The sequence below is a fragment of the Gekko japonicus genome, unplaced genomic scaffold (genome assembly GCF_001447785.1).
Source record: "Gekko japonicus isolate JY-2015 unplaced genomic scaffold, Gekko_japonicus_V1.1 scaffold1974, whole genome shotgun sequence".
NCBI lineage: Eukaryota > Metazoa > Chordata > Lepidosauria > Squamata > Gekkonidae > Gekko > Gekko japonicus.
This window is the reverse complement of record NW_015163147.1, coordinates 132,557-152,066: the sequence shown is the minus strand read 5'-3', so window position 1 is coordinate 152,066 and position 19,510 is coordinate 132,557. Positions and strand designations below refer to the sequence as shown.

The window sequence follows — 19,510 nt, the reverse complement described above, 5'->3', positions numbered from 1 at the left end:
TCATCACGACAGGTACTGCTCGCCAATGTCGAAGAAGCTCTGTCCCTTCTGGCCACGCTTGGTCTCATGGGCAATCATCCAAAGTCCCAATTGCGTCCACTGCAGCGGATTCAATACATCGGCGCCATCCTGGATTCCACCTCATGCATGGCGTACCTACCTCAGGACAGGGCCACAGATATCATCAATCTGGCCAACCTGGTGCATACCCAACTGTCAGCTACGGCCTTCCAGGTCCAGCGGCTGCTTGGTCTTATGGCATCCACAATGGCAGTCCTGGTCTTTGCGAAGCTCAGGACGCGCCCACTGCAACTGTGGTTCCTCCGCAAATACGACTTGACGATGAACCCACACAAGGTCGTGCGGTCCCCTCCTTCCGTAGTGCTGGATTCCTTGGAATGGTGGACCCTGCCGTCCAATCTTCTTCACGGGGCCCCCTTCCACCCTCCGTCTCCAGAGATTACGGTCGCGACAGACACTTCCTTGCAGGGATGGGGAGCTCACTCCATGGACATCTCCATAGGAGACAGGTGGGACGACCGTACTGGTCGTCGTCACATCAACTATCTAGAGCTGATGGCCATACGACACGCTGTTACCAGTTTCCACCCATTACTCACCGGAAAATGTGTCACTATCTTAACAGACAACACGACTGCTCTGTCATACGTCAACAGGCAGGGAGGCACAGTATCGGTGCGCCTCTGCAATCTCGCCATCGCCCTGTGGGACTTCTGTATCGCCCACGATATATTCCTCATCGCCGTTCACATTCCGGGACATCTGAACATGGAAGCGGACCAACTCAGCCGTTCAGGACTCAGTCTGCACGAATGGGGACTAAACCCCGCATACCTGTCTCCACTCTTCCCCAAGTGGACATCTTTGCGACCAGAGACAACGCCAAATGTCAACGTTTCTGCAGTCAAGGAGGCAGCAACCCCCTATCGCTCGGGCACGGCCTCCTTTACCCATGGTCCACTTCACTCCTCTACATGTTCCCCCCCTGCCACTACTCCTCAGAGTTGTCAGGAAGGTTCTCGAGGAAAACGCAGACGTCATCCTAATAGCGCCTTGGTGGCCAAGGCAGCTGTGGTTCTCCACGGTCCTGGAACTGTCGGCCGGAATGTATCACCAATTCCCACCGTTTCCAGAATTGCTCCAGCTGTCTCAGTCGCCTGTGCTCCACCACAATCTTCCACAGCTAAAGCTGACTGCGTGGCGGATACAGGCCCGGCGTTCTCGTCTCGTATGATTGAGGTTCTCATGAACTCTCGGAAAGCGTCCACACGTAAGTCGTACGATTACAAGTGGAAATGCTTCTGTTCCTTTTTGGACACTGACACCTTTACAGCCACGACTGCTGGCCTCGATAAGGTTTTTACTTTTATCCTATACCTAGCTGACTCAGGACTTACCCACTCCTCGTTGAAAGTTTATTTGGCCGCATTATTGGCGTTTCGTGTTCATATAGATGGGTGCACTCTGTCTTCGCATCCGGTTACCAAACGTTTCCTAAAAGGTTTACTACGTTTATACCCTCCAATCAAAGCTCCAATCACTTTATGGGACCTTGGTTTTGCGCCAGTTGACAAGACGGCCCTTCGAACCACTCGCAATCTGTCAATTGAAGCTCCTGGCGTGGAAGACAGCATTCCGCATTGCCATTACCTCGGCCAGGCGAGTGGGTGAACTCCTGGCTTTCAGACACGACTCACCTTATCTATCCTTCCTCCCGGATGGGGTCCGTCTGGTGCCAGACATCTCTTTTTTACCCAAGGTGGTTTCTGAATTCCATTTGCAGTCTGAAGTTTTCCTCCCTGATTTCTATCCTGATCCGAAATTGCAGGAAGACAGGCTAATGCATAGTTTGGATGTGAAGCGAGCCCTCCTTTTTTATCTAGATAGGACGCGCTCCACCAGACAAACGTCACAGCTTTTTGTCACATATGCTACACCTCGTGTGGGCACTCCAATCACAGCCCAACGGCTATCCAAGTGGATCGTAGGTCTAATACAACTATGCTACCTACTGGCGAAACAGCCGTTGCCAGGCCCGGTGCGGGCGCATTCCACCAGGGCTGTCGCGACATCCACTGCATTTCTGAAGGAAGTCCAGCTGCAAGACATTTGCAAAGCCACAACCTGGGCCACGCCTAATACCTTCATCAGACACTACGCCCTAGATGTCCGCAAAACCACCGGTGACAATATGGGACGTCAGGTTTTATCATCGGCTAAGCAGTAAACACCTGACAGCACCCACCTCCAGGTAGGCTACTGCTCGCTAATCTCCCATTGGTGTGAAACACAGAGACCAAGAAGAAGATAAACAGGTTGCTTACCAGTAACTGGTGATCTTCGAGTGGTCATCTGTGCATTCACACCACCCGCCCTCCTGCCTCGCTGCTGTCTTCTTCTACTTGTTTTATTAGGAGTTGATATGCGGCGGTTTGTAGGAACTGGCGGGATGTCCGCGCCCGTGCCTCTGGGCATGCGCAGTGGGGCTCCTGCGCATGCCCGGAGGGGCTGGGCGCGAAAATCCATTAAAAGAGCTTGCTACAGCACCGGCAGATCCAGTGCAGGCGCACTGGATCCCATTGGTGTGAAGGCACAGATGACCACTTGAAGATCACCAGTTACTGGTAAGCAACCTGTTTTTTTTTTTCCCTGCACACCCCTATGCAGGTCTTTACTGCTTCCCTTTCAGCCTGTCAATCCTGGTCCTGTAAAGACTCTGCTCCAGGAATTAGCCCTGATCACTGCTGGGTGATCAGGCAGGCGCTTCATCTTCTCTCCAGAGCTATGAAGTGATCTCTCCTCCTTCTATGCTCTGCTGGTTCAGGAGAAATTGGTGGCAACTGAGGCTGTAGACTTTTTGTGGTCTCTTTCTTCTCCTGCCAGAAAGGGCAGCCTGGCCATGACTTGGAAGTGTTCTTGTTTCCTGATGCTTCCTCCATTGGGTCTGCTTCTCAACCCAGCTGCTCAGGTGGGTATTCCACTGGTGTGGGGCCCAAAACTTCTGAGGAAGAGGAGGAAGCAGCTGCTTGGTTCATGACACCCCCTGTCTTTAGCTTCCTCCCCTTCAATTCCCCTGGCAACGTCCATCTGGGAAAACTGTGGCCTAGTTATGTAGTGCTAGCCACTGGACCAGACAAGGCCTGGTGGTGCACTGGGGAACTGCCAGAACTTGCAGATAGTACCTCATTTTCCCCAGTATCCCCTTCCCTGCACTATTTCCTCTTTTGCCTTCTCCTGGCAACCTCCATATCCTCAGCTTTACCTGCTTTTTTCTCTCCTTCCCATCCACCAACTAACCTTTTATGTAGCCCCCCCCCCCATCTTCAGCTATATTTATTATTATTTACTTCATTTATATGCCACGTTTTCCCCCTACAGGGACCCAAAGCATACATACATCATTCTGCTTTCCTCCATTTTATCCTTACAACAACCCTTGAGGTAGCTTAGGCTGTGAATGTGTGACTGGCCCAAGATCAACCCATGAGCTTCCATAGCAGAGTGGAGACTTGAACCTCAGTCTCTCAGATCCTAGTTTGAAACTTGGAACTACTATCCTGTGCTGGCTTTTCTGGGGTGGCTGCTGTTGAACAATTGCAAGCAGACAGTCCTGGGTGAGTCATGCGAGTTACATGGCAACACCAAAACAGCCCTGGAAAGGGTGCTGCCTTCTGCCTTTGCTGACAGACACCAACATTTAAAGGCTGGCAATAGTGTGTGGTTGCCTAGCAACAGCCACTAAGGACATTTTTTTAAAAAAGCTGCAGGTACTACTTCTATTATTTTGGGTGGGGTTTAACCCCCCAATGGGTTGGTTTTTTGTTTTTTGTTTTTTAATAACAGATTTTTCTAGAAAACCTGGGCTTTTCTCAGGTCTGTAGAATGGTCTGTCTTGTTTGTTCATGATTCCAATCTCTCTATTGAAGTACCCACAGATTTGGTCACATTGAGAATTAGATATATAAATGGGAGGAGGAACATTGTTGCATGTCAAAATGGATTCCAAGGGATTCTTCTCAGAGATGCAAACTACACCTTTAGATCAATGCAGTAAGACCAATTATATGGATTTATTGGGTTAGTTTCTCATTTAAAAAGGGCTTCTGTTCCCATGAGAACCAAAGATGCTTTCAACTTATTCAATGACAAGTAGCCATTCTGTTTTATGAACTAGGTGGATCGCTTCATGTTTGAAGGAGTTGAGATTCCACTGGTCCCATCTTGTGCAGTCTTCATCACAATGAACCCTGGCTATGCAGGACGCACTGAATTACCTGATAACTTAAAGGTAATGATTTTGAACATGGTGAGGTATTGCATTCAAGAACAAACTACATTTCATGAAAGATCTTTGGCCCTCATTCACCATTCTACCCTCATTTCCAAGTTCTATTATGCTCCTATCAATATTACAGTGACTTTTTATGCCATCAGCTCTTTGGGCTGAGTTGTCCCAAACTGGAAGCTCTCCAACTCTTGTCGGCTTTTCCCCTCTGCCATCTTTTTGATATTAGAAGAAGAAGAGTTGGTTTTTATACCCCACTTTTCACTACCCAAAAGAGTCTCAGAGTGGCTTACAATTGCCTTCCCTTCCTCTCCCCACAGCAGACACCTTGTGAGGTAGGTGGGGCTGACAGAGCTCTGAAAGAACTGTGACTGACCCAAGGTCACCCAGCTGGCTGGACATGGAAGAGTGGGGAATCAAACCTGGTTCTCCAGATTAGAGTCTGCTGCTCTTAACCACTACACCACAATGGCTCTCTATATTCTTGCCATGAGAGGAAGAAGGTGAAGAAAGGAAGGAGGAAAATCATGTTCTGTCTCCATCTGCAGAAAGACTCTCAGGGATCCAAGCCCCTGTCTACAATGTTCAAATGTGCTGATAGTGTCGATTGCTTCTTTTTTGCAGATTGATTTTAAATTTCCTCCAATCTGGGCCTAAGACTCACTAAGCATAAATGTTCATGACATCTTGTGTTCCAGGCTCTTTTTCGTCCTGTGGCTATGATGGTTCCAGATTACTCTATGATTGCTGAGATTTCTCTGTATTCCTTTGGGTTCAATGAAGCCAAAGTGCTGGCAAAAAAAATCACTACCACATTCAAACTGTCTTCTGAACAGCTTAGTTCTCAGGTCGGTATCTTTAGCCTTCTAGTTTTTCTAATGCAAGAATAATCTAAGTACCTAGTGTGTTAACTGTTGCCTATTCTGAGGTTTTATCTATATATCTAATAGTGAAGTTGCCCCCGGAGTGCGGATCGCTAAATCAGCGCTCCGGGGGCAGCTGAGGGGCCGGGGCAGGTTTGTGCACACGTGGGCCAGTCCCCACGTGTGCACAAAAATAAAAAAAGTTGGAAAAAAATTCGGGGGGATGTTTAAATCCCCCTTGCCTCAGGGGGCGGGGGCGCTTCGGGGGGGGGGGGGGGAAACAGCGGCGACTTACTCCCCTACTCCTGCTGCTTCCCCCCCCCCCCCCGCGAGTATCGCGGGTCCCCCTCTTGTGGTCTCATATTCTCTTGTCAGTTTCAGTTGTATCCCAGTGTCCTTTATCTGTTCAATCCATTTAAAGGCAATGTACATAAAGCATTAGAACAATTAAGTACAACATTAAAAATATAAAATAATTCAATTAAAACATGTAAAAAAAAACAATACTAGAATCAGGGATGATAGCCAATAACTGTTATTGGGGGGTATGCCAAACAAAACAGAGAAGTTTTCACCCACTGGCAGAAGACACTGATAGAGAGAGAGAGAGAGAGATGAACCTCCCTGGGGAGAGAGTTCCAATGTTTTGGTGCCATGACTGAGAAAGCCCTTTCTTGGGTCACCACCCATCTAGCCTCAGATGGCAGGGGCAACTGGAGCAGGGCCTCCATAGATGACCAGAGTTGGTAGGTAGGGACATAGGGGAGAAAGGGGTCAAGTTATGTTGGTCCCAGGCCACGCAGGGCTTTAAATGTCAATACTAGCATCTTGACTTGAGCTTGGAAGCAGTGTTCCCTCTAAGATGAGGGGTGGGGACAAGGTATAAGCTCATAATTTTTTGTCTCAGCTCAGGAAGGATGGCTCCAGAGCAAACTAATTTATGCAGTAGCCAAATCGCTTGCTCACAACTTTAATGCCAGTAGCTCACAAAGCTGAATTTTTGCTCACAAGACTCCACAGCTTAGAGAGAACATTGCTTGGAAGCAAATTGGATGCCAGTGTGGATGAAATAAGACTGAAGTTATATGGTCCCTATGACCTACTGCAGTTAGTGCTCTGGCCACAGCATTCTGTACCAACTGTAGCGTCAAGATACCCTTCAAGGGCAGCCCTGTGTGGAGTGCATTGCAGTAAATCTAACCTAGATGTTACCAGGGCATGCACCACAGTGGCAAGCAGTGTTCCCTCTAAGCTGAGTTAGTGTGAGCTAACTCAGTTTTTTAGCCTCTGGCTCACACATTTTTGTCTTAGCTCAGGAAGGATGGCTCCAGAGCAAACTAATTTATCTGGCAGCCAAATTGCTCACTCACAACTTTAATGGCAGTAGTTCACAAAGTAGAATTTTTGCTCATAAGACTCCACAGCTTAGAGGGAACATTGTTGGCAAGGTCATTTCGGCCTAGGAGGGACCACAGCTGACTCGCCAGCCAAAGCTGGTAAAAAGCACCCCTGGTCACTGCTGCTGCCACCTGTGTCCAGGAGCAACCCCAAGCTATGAACCCACTCTTTTAGGCGGAGTGCAAACCCATCCAGAACAGGATAACCTATTTTCTGGGTAAGACCTTCATTCACCTCCATTATGTCAGGATTAAGTTTCAGCTTGTTAGCCTTCATTCATTCCAAAACTGTCTCCAGGCGCCTGTTCAGTTTCCACAACCTCCTTGGGATCTGCTTGCAGCTCAAGACAGAGGGGTGGAGCCTGGAGAGGGTGAGGTTTGAGGAGGGGTGGGACCTCAGACAGGTACAATGCCATAGACTCCACCCTCCAAACCAGCCATTTCCTCCTGAGTAACAATTGTTGCCAATCTTCTGGTGAGGGCTGGAGATCAATGAAAATTACAATTGCTCTTCAAGTAGCAGAGATCAGTTCCACTGGAGAAAATGGTGGGCTCTGTGCCATTATACCCTGCTGAGGTCACCACAGCATATTGACACTGAGTGCCCAAGGCCTTGGCACTCTCCCAGAGCCTCTTTCTAGAGCTCATTGTATTTATTTCCACAACGGGCCTTATTCCTAGACATGCCATAATGAGGAAAGGGGGCTGCAAAGGTAGAGGACATTGCAGTAAAAAAGGGAGGTGGTTTGTATAATAAATATTGCAACAGACTACAATACTATCCCTTATAGAAGTCCTTAATTAAGTTTAAAATGTTAAATCATAGCTATTTAAAGGATTTCCCTTCTTATGCTTATCTAAAAAGGGGGTTTGGTTTTCCTTCCTCTTGAGTGACTGCATGTTTGCCATTCTACTGACATTCTGATTTCCATTGCTGCCATTTACTGTGTATTTGCTACAGGATCACTATGACTTTGGAATGAGAGCTGTGAAGACTGTCATTTCAGCTGCTGGCAACCTCAAAAGAGAAAATCCAACAATGGATGAGGCAAGTCCACAATTGTCTCACTGAAAATGACTCTGCATGCAATGCTGCATTGTCAATAAGACATGTTTGTGCACTGTATGAGAATGACCAGAGAAACAACTTTGGAATGCCATATACCCTTTAGACATTCAGAACATTTCCGGAGGACCAAAATTTGGATGTACAGTTATATTCTTAGGTTCTGCAGAACAGAATACTGCACATGCAGCTCCAAAATGAGGCAAATAACTTGTCTTTCAAAAGCTATTCCTTACAAGTGCTGTGTGCATGTGGGGAAAGCTAGTTGGGTCTGAGGAACCTGAACCTGACATTAAAAATCATGTATGATTTGGCTAATAAAGGTAACATTTGGTTTTGCCTTGTTTATATATTTTAACATACAACTGATTTGTATATTGAAACATGCAAGCATTTCATTCACAGATGTCCTCATTTAGCTTGTTGTTTGTTTTTTAACTTTTAAAAAAGAATCTCAGTTTTTGCTAACATTTTTCAGGAAACTTCATTAATGAAACAACATGTTTTACAACATTGATTGCAGCCATATGGGGAAAAGGCAACAATGAAATATTATGGCTGAGGTCAGACTAGCAGTTTGAAACACGAGGGAGTTGTGGCAAAAAAAAGACCCGGAACAACTTGTTCTGGGTATTCCCGGTCACACTGCACCGACTGATGCAGGAGCATACCGGGAGGAGCCACAAGGGAGCGTTTGCACTGTTGGTCCGGAGGCGTGGCTGTAAGTGGCTTTTTCTCACTCCGGCAACATGTACCTATGCACATATGTGCATATGCGCATCAGCAATTATCAATGTGGCTTGTTCTCACGGCTTTTAGTGTGCACACATCCGAGAAGCGGGATCAATGTACTTTCCAGGGTTTGCTACCACTTTCACCTGGTATTTTTTAAACTCGGGAGGGAAGCATTACAAGACGGGTTGAGTATGGCTGGGGAACACCTGACAGATGTCCCTGTGTGAATGGCCCCTTTAATCCGTTTGTGAAACGTTTCTGAAACGTGCCTATATCGGGCCAAACTGCCAGTCTGAACTCGGCCTATATCCATTAAATGAGCAGTTGTAATAACATTAGTGCAAAACCAAGTTCCTTAACCTGTCTTTCTCCTATGATGGACTCAGGGCAGACTCAGAAGGTAAAAACTTTGGCTGTGATGACTATGAAGATTAATTGTTAGAAAAGAGAAGGAATAATCATATGCCCAATACGTGGTTCTTTTCTTTTCTTTTTTCTTCTTCGTATTTTTGCATTGGTGTTTGTGTGCACGTGTGCGTGCGTGCGTGCCTGGAAGTCATGGCGACCTCTGGTGACTCTGGGGCATGGAGAACATTCAGAGAAGTGGCTTGATAGCCTGCTCTGCCTCCCGGCCCTGGTATTCTTTGGAGGTCTCCCATTCAAATACTTGCCAGTGTTAGTCCTGCTTTGCTTCTGAGATCTGATGAGATTGTGCTTGCCTGGGCTATAGTCAGTCCTGCTTCACTTCTGAGATCTGATGAGATTGTGCTTGCCTGGGCTATCCAGGTCAGGGCCCTAATACATGGTTCTTAATTGATTGCAGGAGCTTATTTGTTTAAGGGCTATCAAGGATGTCAATGTTCCCAAGTTCCTGCTGGATGACCTCAAGCTTTTCAATGGTATAATATCTGACTTGTTTCCATTGATCAAAGAGGAGGCTATTGACTATGGCATCCTGGAGGAAGCAATTCGCAGAGCATGTCGTAGAGACAACTTGAAGGATGTTGATGGTGAGTGGAAGCAGAATAAACACTTCCTGTGTTTTTGCCAAAGGTCGTGCCAGTCTAGCATTTAGAAGATTGCCCAGAAAAATGTCAGTCTCCTGCAGGCTCTGGGAATTGAACATCACAGCAGCAGGGTGCAGCTTGTCCTTCAGTAATCTCAGCTCACAGAGTATGAAAATGGTGCAGAAAGTTGGAGGGGAAGGTGTCAGATCATGTTGAATGAGTGATGCCTTCCCTTCCACCTGTGGACTGTCCTTTTAATCCTCAGCTGTGACCATATGCCCCAGAAGTTTTGTTACCTGCCTTCAATCTCAGTTGCCTGGGAGAAAAATGAATGTATAAATGTTTTAGATAGACAAACGTCCAAAATGTTCTCATTAGAAAATAGGTACATTATTAAGTAAGTTTGCAATGCAAAATATGAGCCATGGCACTCAGGAGACCTTTATCTGTCCTTATATATAAAAGCATTTTTGCGTGGCAAAGTTCTGTGTGCGCCAAAATCAGTTTGGCTGCCTGAACTGCCACTCAGAACGTCTACTAATCCCCTGGCTGCATTGGGACAGAAGGTCATTGGCTCTGTTGCCTCAGTCCCGCCCACAGAAGAAGTGCCTGCAAAAATTTAGCTCACACTGTGCCCAGTTCCCTCAGAAGACAGAGACTCCAGCCCCACTGCTTCGCTCTGCTCATTTAGGACGAGGGGCCGCTACAGACCCACCCCGCTACAGACACCCCCCACACTCCAGGTAGCCGTCGCTGAGCCTGGGGTCTGCTTGGCGGCCCGAGGAAGTGCGCAGCACACACCTTGCAGGAGGAGCCCCGCCTTGCACATGCAACAAGCCCCACCCCTGCTCCCAGCAGCCCTCAGTCAAAGCAAGAAGCAGCCAGATAAAATGCAGAGCTCCCCCCACCCCCCTGGTCCAAAACAGTCCAGTGGCACCTTTAAGACCAAGTTTTATTCAGGTACAAGCTCTCCCTCCTCTGTACACCTGGCCTCCCGGCTGCAGCAGCAGGCGATGCTGCATGGCTCCTGTCCTACCGTGGTCTCGCCATGGCGCTCGGATAGAGCTGCAGGGGGTGGGGGTTGCCGGCCAACTGCTGCAGGACGGAGCACTCTCCCACACCCTCTCTCTAGAGCTCATTGCATTTTTTTCCGCAACGGGCCTTATTCCTGGTGTATCATAAAGGAAAAGTAGACTCCACCTCTTGAGGCAAATGCAGTCAGAGTTATATTCCTATTAGGGGGACTTTTTCCACTTATAAGCTTACCCTAGAAGTTTCTGAGTCATGGCTCTGCAGAGGTGCAAAGCCCATCAATGTGAAAACATAGACAACCACTCAAACAGCAATAGCCACAGGTAAACAACCTGTTATTTTCCCTTATTGCATATGATATTGTTGCAGAATTAGGGCCTGGATTGAGCCTCAGTCCTCTCTAAAACCTATGATACTTTCTACAGTAAATTAGTCTCTATAGTTGAATCTTTGGTTCAGTTTCCCAGGAGGTTTCAGAACTCTGCTGGAACTGTGGCTTTCTGGTACTGATAACTCTGTATATGAGTTTTGCCTTAGAGGATGTTTAGACATTCCAGAAGGAAGTGGTGTCACCAGAGGTCATTTCGTAGAAAAAGAGGTGCAGGAGCTCATTAGCATAACTTATTTGCATATGTCACACCCCCTGACATCACCGGAAGTATGTCAGAAGGCAACACCCTCTCCTCAGGCTCCACTGGACTGTTTTGGATTGCTAGCTATTGGGGGGGGGCATGCAGATCTGTCCTTACAGAGGAGGGAGAGCTTGTACCTGAATAAAACTTGGTCTTAAAGGTGCCACTGGCCTGTTTTGGACCAGGGGGGCGGGGGGAGCTCTGCATCTTATCTGGCTTCTTCTTGCTTTGACTGAAGGCTGCTGGGAGCAGGGGTGGGGCTTGTTGCATGTGCCCGCCCCCTGGGCTCTTTACTGCCAGAGCTCCGCTCCTGTGCACTCCTGCAGGAAATGACCCCTGGGTGTCACTATCAGAATCAAAATAGATAGGGTATCTAAATCTAGCTTCCTTGACTCTCCTTGACTTCCTGTGAGCTTCCTGACCCCAGAGATAGAAAGAAGGGGATGGATTTAGGCAGGGCTATTTTTGGGCAGGAACGCACATGAACCGAGTTCCGGCTGGCTCCCGAGTTGGCCACGCCCAGCAGGAACTCATTAGCATTATAGGCCACACCCAACAGCAGAAACTCATTAGGATTGACTACAATAGGGGTGTGTGGCCTAACATGCAAAGGAGTTCCTGCTACAAAAAAAAGTCCTGGGTTTTGACAACAGACAAGGTAAACAAAATAAGAAGCTAAAGGTGGGTGTGGTTGGATGACCAGACTTCTGATAACATGGGGATGCGACCTAATGTGCTAATGAGCTGTGCTGTCAAGGGTGTGGCCTAATAGGCTAATGAGTCTCTGCTGTTGGGTGTGGCCTATTATGCTAATGAGTTCCTGCTGGGCTTTTTCTACAAAAAGAGCCCTGGTGGGTTGGTACATCAGACCACAAATACCTAGGGGAACAGCAATACAAAACTGTACTATAAACCCAAAGATTGCTGCAAGTGTGTACAAACAATAAATGAATTTACACAAAAGTAAGTCAATCTTCACTGAAGATGATATTCATGATGTGTCTTTTATAGTCGATGAACAGGTGGACAGAAGACAGACGAACTTCTCGAGTAAATGCCCGTTTCGAAGTGTCTTTCTCAATCTGTCAACATACAATTACAATAACATCTATAAAACCCTCCAAAGAGTGGGATACTGTATAAAACTACAATGTTTGGATAATACATACAATTTCGCATCCAAATGTACTGAAGATGACGATGAAGTCTTTAAATCTATAAATAAAATAATTATATTCATAATAAATACATGCATATGTGTCATTTCTAAACCATATACCAACAGTATTTCAAAAATGCAAAAATCTTACCAAACTGTTTTTTCCATGAGCTATGCAGCTACATACAAAACTCTCCAATGGACTAATAAGTCTTAAACAACTGCTGACCCTGCTCACATTATATACATCTCAACGATCATGTGTCCAATTACATGATGGTGCCAACTTATCTAGTTTAACATTGTACATGTATTCTTTATATCAACCCATTTGCACAGAAACTACCTGTTTACTCCAAGTTTGGCAGCAGGTAGTTTCTGTGCAAATGGGTTGATATAAAGAATACATGTACAATGTTAAACTAGATAAGTTGGCACCAGCATGTAATTGGACACATGATCGTTGAGATGTATATAATGTGAGCAGGGTCAGCAGTTGTTTAAGACTTATTAGTCCATTTGAGAGTTTTGTATGTAGCTGCATAGCTCATGGAAAAAACAGTTTGGTAAGATTTTTGCATTTTTGAAATACCGTTGGTATATGGTTTAGAAATGACACATATGCATGTATTTATTATGAATATAATTATTTTATTTATAGATTTAAAGACTTCATCGTCATCTTCAGTATATTTGGATGCGAAATTGTATGTATTATCCAAACATTGTAGTTTTATATAGTATCCCACTCTTTGGAGGGTTTTATAGATGTTATTGTAATTGTATGTTGACAGATTGAGAAAGACACTTCGAAACGGGCATTTACTCGAGAAGTTCGTCTGTCTTCTGTCCACCTGTTCATCGACTATAAAAGACACATCATGAATATCATCTTCAGTGAAGATTGACTTACTTTTGTGTAAATTCATTTATTGTTTGTGCACACTTGCAGCAATCTTTGGGTTGGTACATCAGGCCAGTTCTAGTCAGTTCTAGTTTGGTCTGTGTCACATCCATGTTATTCATACGTGATAGGTACTTTAGCAGCTTTAGGTCCAAGAAAGAGATATACCTCTGGTTTACCAAGGGTTGGGGGCTGCTCATCAGTGCCCAGGTGTCAGTAGCCAGAATATATTTCTTATTTGTTCACTGTACATTGAATTATAAGTATTGAATTAAGAATTATGAGTCAAGTTTGTATGCTGCATACTAGATTCTTATATATTTGGAAGGTTTCACATTTTGGGTTTGAAGTTCAATAAATAAGAGTTTTTTTAAAAAAACCTGTCTCTCTTTCTTGATGCAATTGGGATTCCTGCCAGTTTCTCTCCCTCCCCAGTGATCACAGTGGAGATGGGAGTCCATGAAAGGGTTTCTACACTCCTAGTTTCCCCAACAGATATTATGGTTCATTTTACTGTGTTGTGACACTCTGGTAGAGTTGTAAGCAATGAAAGTAAGAGGACACATGTGGAATTATGGCATTAATTGTGTGTGTATATGCATAAATATACACACATATATCCATTACATATGTACTATATATTATCCCTCTTTGGGTTATGAAATGTATAATGTAAAGTAGTACCAGGCTGCGATCATACGCACAATTAGACCCGCCACAATAGGTGCGAATGCCGAGTGGATTTAAAGGGCGTGATCAGACAACAACATCTGGGAAGCACCCTGCAGCCGTCAGCAACCTGTTCTGCTCCACCGCAGAAGTGGCATTAAAAGACACCAGGAAAAATCCAGTAGTTAATGGGTTGCAACGAGCCACAGACAGACTTTCCCCTGTCTGATCGCTCCAGCGCTCTCTCATGGCATTGCGATGGTCTGATCAGGCCATCCTGACCCCGTGCCATTCCCCCTTCTCAGTATGCGCATCATTGCAAACTCCATAGGGAGCCCTCAGTGCGGAGATGCGATTAATCCATTCCTTGGCAGTAGCGGGCTGCCCCCGCAGCTTCCAAGGACTGTGTGATCGTGCAACTGCAGGTCAAATTCCTCCAGAGGAAATAGCCTCACTTCCCCTCCGCTTCATCTGGCACGTGTGACCACAACCCCACTGTTAGCTATGTCAAAAAATTTCCTCTGTGTATCTGATGAACAAACTAGTATCCTTCCTCCTTGTTGCTTTGGTGTGATGAAACAGAACTGGCTTAGGTAGTGTCCGCAGCCATTCTGATAAGTTGGTGCTTGTATTCACTCCTCTGCAGATCAGTAAATGAAACTGTTTGGGTATTCTTGTTCTGAATCTTTTGTGCTCCAGGTTTTGTGACTAAGTGTATCCAGCTGTATGAAACAACTGTGGTGCGGCATGGCCTCATGCTTGTGGGGCCCACCGGCTCTGGAAAAACTAAGGTAAGGTCTGCAGGAGATGCAGTGCAATGTTCCCAGCATAGGAAAGGAAAATTGCTTTTCCCTCAGCACTAACATCCATGACATGAGAACTTCAGATTTAATTGTGGGGAAAAAGCAAAAAACAAAAAACCCAACCCCTTCTTGCAAAGTTCAGTAGCAACATACATTAGAGACCTTTGAAATACAACCATGGGGTATTAAAAGTGATGTACTGAACTTACTTTTACTGAGAAAGAGCCTCATTAAGGCAGGTACAGATGACCTTTAGCCTTCCCCTCCTTTAGTGAGATTTCTACAATGTAGATGTTTCAAGATATTCTTATAGAAGAAAGCAGACAATTTCCCTCTATCCTTTGTGATCCTTGCTTGCCTTGTATAGTCCTATTTCTTCAACCATGTCAAACATTTGGGCAAAGTTCTTTGTTAACCACTTTGCATTCTTTATTATTGTAGATGTGTGGTGAGTTTGCATTGTGTTTGTGTGCAGTCTTATAATAGATACCATGGTATTTCATGTGATTGTACTCTTCTTTTTTCCCCTTCAGTGTTACAAAGTTTTGGCAGCTGCAATGACATCTTTGAAAGGTCGGCCGTCAGTCAGTGGTGGAAACTATGAAGCTGTCAAATATTATATACTGAATCCCAAATCTATTACAATGGGCCAGCTGTATGGAGAGTTTGACTTGTTAACTCATGAATGGTAAAAGACAAACATCCTTCTCCCTTTCTAGAAGGCTTGTGGTCTGTCTCTGTCCCCTTTTTAGGAATGGAAGTCTCTGCATAAACTGGAATTCCAGAAAGCCTTTCTCAGTAACGAGATTAAACAGATGGGCAGGATCAAGCCAACATTAAACACTGTACTTAGCTGTCACCAACCGAAATCACTGGGACTTAGAGGGCTTATTAACTGGTCCTTCTTTTGTGTTCTGCACAAAAAGTGAAACCGATGTTCTGATCACTACACTCTAAGAACTGAGTACCTGATATCCATTTGCAAATATTTCCCTTCTTAATTAGTTTATTGGCCCACTGGGAAAAAGGGAGTCAAATCATCACCCTCAACTTCAAAAGGCAGCCAGAAAAGGTTGAGGTTCATGTAAAATTGCCAACTTCCAGGGAGGGCCTGGAGTTCTCCTAGAATTAAAACTGTTTCCCAGACTACAAAGATCAGTTTCTCTGGAGGAAATGACAGCTTCAGAGGATGTGCTGTTCAAACCTAGGGACCCGAGGCAGGCAGGAGCCATGTCAAGATGGGCAAGGATAGCAGACACTGTCAGAGCTCTTAATTCCACAACAGCCAGAGTTGAACAGATTCTGTTTATAGGAGTCAGTACCTACAGCTGTAGCACTGACCTGGAGTCTGTAGGCACTCCCAGCTAGACCATGTCCTCCATCCTGCAAAGCTTTATGGTGGAGCTAGGTTACCAGATGCCTTGTGGTTAGGGCAGAGACCTTGGGCAGTTAGTCATGCACTCCACCATCTGAACTGTGCTTCTGCCCAGGCTTTCTGCCTTCTCTGCTCTTGGGGTCCTGGGGGCGACTACAAGGTCCTTGGCAATCAATTGTTATCCCTCATGGGTCTTTCACCAATCCCAGGTTCTCATAGTGGCTCCTTTTTTTGTAAGCCTTCTGGGCTTCTGGTCCAGTAGCCCACAGCTCTCTGCAAATTCCCTGAGAGCCACTGGGAGTCCGAAGGCCCAGGAGCCTCAGGGTCTGTCATAGCTTTATCCTCCATGGGATCTAGCACCATGGTGTTCTCATCCTGTGATGAAGGATTGTCAGGCCCAGTTCCAAAAAAGGGCAAACTTAATGGTATACAATAGATTCTAGGTGAAATCCCTCCACAGACATTGCCTCCAAATCTTTAGGTATTTCCCAGGTCAGATTTGGCAGATCTAGGCTCCTGGTAGGGGGGGGGACTTTCCCGCCATATGGCTGCAGTCACACGCATTAAATAATCCACTTTCAATCCTCTTTCAATGCACTTCCCAACTGGATTTTACTGTGTGAACTGGCAAAATCCAGTTGGAAAATGGATTGAAAGTGGATTATTTAGTGTGTGTGATCACAGCCAACCCTCCCCCCGCCCCCGGAATTGATATTTTTCTAATAGAGAAAATTATCTGTAGCCATATGCTTTTCTTATCATGACAAAAAGGCATTCCCCCAGCACCATGGTCCTGTTCTAATGGGGGGGGGGCGCAAATGCAAGGCTGCTATTTAAAGAGGAAGGAGAGCCAGTCCATGTTTCCAGCATCTTGTCTAGTGACGTCATTAGCTACGCATAAAGCTGAAGTGCACAATTCTACAAAGATATTAAGCCTACAAAAGGAGCTTGAAGAGACATTGTGCCATGTAAACATCTTCTACATTTTACCCTAAAGTTTGCTAGACTTGGGCTAGAGTGCATATTTATGGAAGATTTTTCCATAGCATATTCTGGTTAAATGTGACGGCTTATTTACAATGCAGTTTTTGCCCAAAGGGCAGCATACTAATGTAGCAGAGTGACAAAAAATACAATATCCATAAAAACTCGTTCACAGGCATAAAGCCATCTGTTCTCTCCAGCTGGGCTTCAAAGGATGCTATTTTCTTTTGATCTTGGAAAAAAAAGACCATACGTGTCCTCTGTACTAGATAAACAAAAATGAATAATAATTATAGCTATTTAAATGGATGACAATGATAATTTATTGATGGTGATAAACTGTTGGACTGCATCCAGTACCCCTTCTCCCACTGGTCTTTGCATTTTTGGCTATGAATGACTGTATGCATTCATACTTCACTTGCTCCTACCAAGATATCAAGATGGGAGATTCTTCTCCTACGGAAGGTAGCGTCTACTTTGTAATCTGTCTGAAAATATGTACTGAGGATAGCAGTAAAAAATGTGGGTGAGATGGGGTCTCAGATGTTATACACAGTATTGTTAGGCTGTAAAACCATCAGTTTGACTCCTGTTTATCTCCCTCCCACCTCACAGGACAGATGGTATTCTTTCCTCACTCATCCGAGTAGGAGCCGTTGCCACAGATAACAACAAGAAATGGTACATGTTCGATGGTCCTGTTGATGCAGTTTGGATTGAAAATATGAACACTGTGCTGGATGACAACAAGAAGTTGTGTCTTAGCTCTGGTGAAATCATTAAGATGACTGAGGTATCTTTATTTTGTTTATATTTGCATTTGTTGCTTGTACCAACACACATATTTTATTTATGGCATATATATCCCACCTTTCTTTCATCATGGGATTTGGCAGGGTACACAGGGTTCCTAGGATGTCACAAAAGTGATTGTCATCAGGGCCAAACTTTGGGGCAGAGGTCCAGGGACATGGGCTCAGCAAGGAGCCCCAAACACAGGTTGTAGTTTTGCAGTTATACCTTGCCATCTAAGGGGAAGTAGAGTGTAAGTCCATTAAGGACAAAATCTAAAATTATCTAATTGTACCTCTGATGTCATAACAAACACAGACACACAAACACAAATTGACTTTCATGTCATCCTGTTGTTTATTAACAGAACTTTTTCCAAAAGAAATTACTGTCTGTTAAACATAATCTGACCGAAACTTTACTGTTTTTAAACATTTCTTGTCATGTTTTTGTTACACAGCTGAAAGCTTCTGAATCGTGATGAATATTCAGAATTCTTTTTTTAAAAAAATTGAGGAGTTTACTTTTTTCTGAGTGATGGAGACTATATTATTAAAATGAAAGTAATTTTATTTTAGTGGTGTTTATGCTCAAGGTAGCATTATAAAATCATAGATTTGTTATCTATGCCAGATACTGCTAGCTGATACTGGGTTGGATCCAGACTAAATTAGCAGTTTCCACTAATTACCTCTTCGCCTGACCTGGATAGCCCAGGCTGGCCCAATCTCATCAGATCTTGGAAGCTAAGCAGGGTTGGCCCTGGCTAGTATTTGGATGGGAGATCCCTAACGAATACCAGGGTTGTGACTCAGAGGCAGGCAATGGCAAACCACCTCTGAATGTTTCTTGCCTTGAAAACTCTACGTGGTTGCCATAGGTCAGCTGTGACTTGACAGGAAAACACACACACACCAATTACCTCTTAGTGCATCAGACTCCACCTCATGTCATTCCTGAGGGTCCCCCTGTCCCCCAGGAAGGGCATTTCATGGAGATCAGTGGGTTTCAGCAGCATGGGAATGCAAGATGCACTATGCCATTGGAATATTTAGGCTGAGGTCACACGCGTGAAATAATCCACTTTCAATCCACTTTCAGTGCACTTTCCAACTGGATTTTTACTGTGTGAACTGGCAAAATCCAGTTGGAAAGTGCATTGAAAATGGATTAAAAGTGGATTATTTCACGTGTGTGACCTCAGCCTTAGTCTGGATCTAACTCACTGTATTTTTCATCAATATATCACCCCCATGCCCTGGGGATTAGGAAGGGTCAGGTTCTATGAAGCTTCACAGTCACACGTTCACAACACTAGCTGCACAATGCAAACTTGTACCTTTGGTGCTGTGGTAATAACTGGCTTCTTTGTGATTTCCAGGCAATGACCATGATGTTTGAAGTGCAGGATTTAGCTGTTGCCTCTCCTGCCACTGTCTCCCGGTGTGGCATGGTATACCTGGAGCCAAGTATTTTGGGACTGAAGCCCTTTACAGAATGTTGGCTGAAGAAGATTCCAGATGTTATAAAGCCATTCTCAGAGCCACTGGAATCTCTTTTTGACAGTTTCCTAGAGGTGAACTACTGCCGCATTCTTAGTACTGTATTTTGATTCAGTGAAGAATCTTTCCATCAGCCTTTGGTTTAGCCAACCAACAAGTTCAAACCAATAAATTTGCTTTCAGTAGTTTTAGAGTGCCTAGTAGGTACAATTCATCAGGAAATTTTCCATTACTAAGGCTCAGCTCTTGCACAATTTCAGTTCAGTTTTATTGGGATTTCA

The 19,510-nt window shown here is 45.0% G+C and overlaps 1 protein-coding gene across 1 annotated transcript in view; it reads left to right on the top strand.

Moving 5' to 3' along the window:
* Nucleotides 1-19,510, top strand: part of DNAH1 (dynein, axonemal, heavy chain 1) — a 204,482-nt gene that overhangs the window by 105,678 nt on the left and 79,294 nt on the right. The window contains exons 31-38 of the mRNA XM_015407009.1: nucleotides 4,196-4,309; nucleotides 5,005-5,154; nucleotides 7,528-7,614; nucleotides 9,191-9,377; nucleotides 14,470-14,561; nucleotides 15,107-15,261; nucleotides 17,551-17,728; nucleotides 19,109-19,303. Coding sequence (XP_015262495.1) covers nucleotides 4,196-4,309; nucleotides 5,005-5,154; nucleotides 7,528-7,614; nucleotides 9,191-9,377; nucleotides 14,470-14,561; nucleotides 15,107-15,261; nucleotides 17,551-17,728; nucleotides 19,109-19,303 — 1,158 coding nt within the window. The remainder of the gene's footprint in view (nucleotides 1-4,195; nucleotides 4,310-5,004; nucleotides 5,155-7,527; nucleotides 7,615-9,190; nucleotides 9,378-14,469; nucleotides 14,562-15,106; nucleotides 15,262-17,550; nucleotides 17,729-19,108; nucleotides 19,304-19,510) is intronic.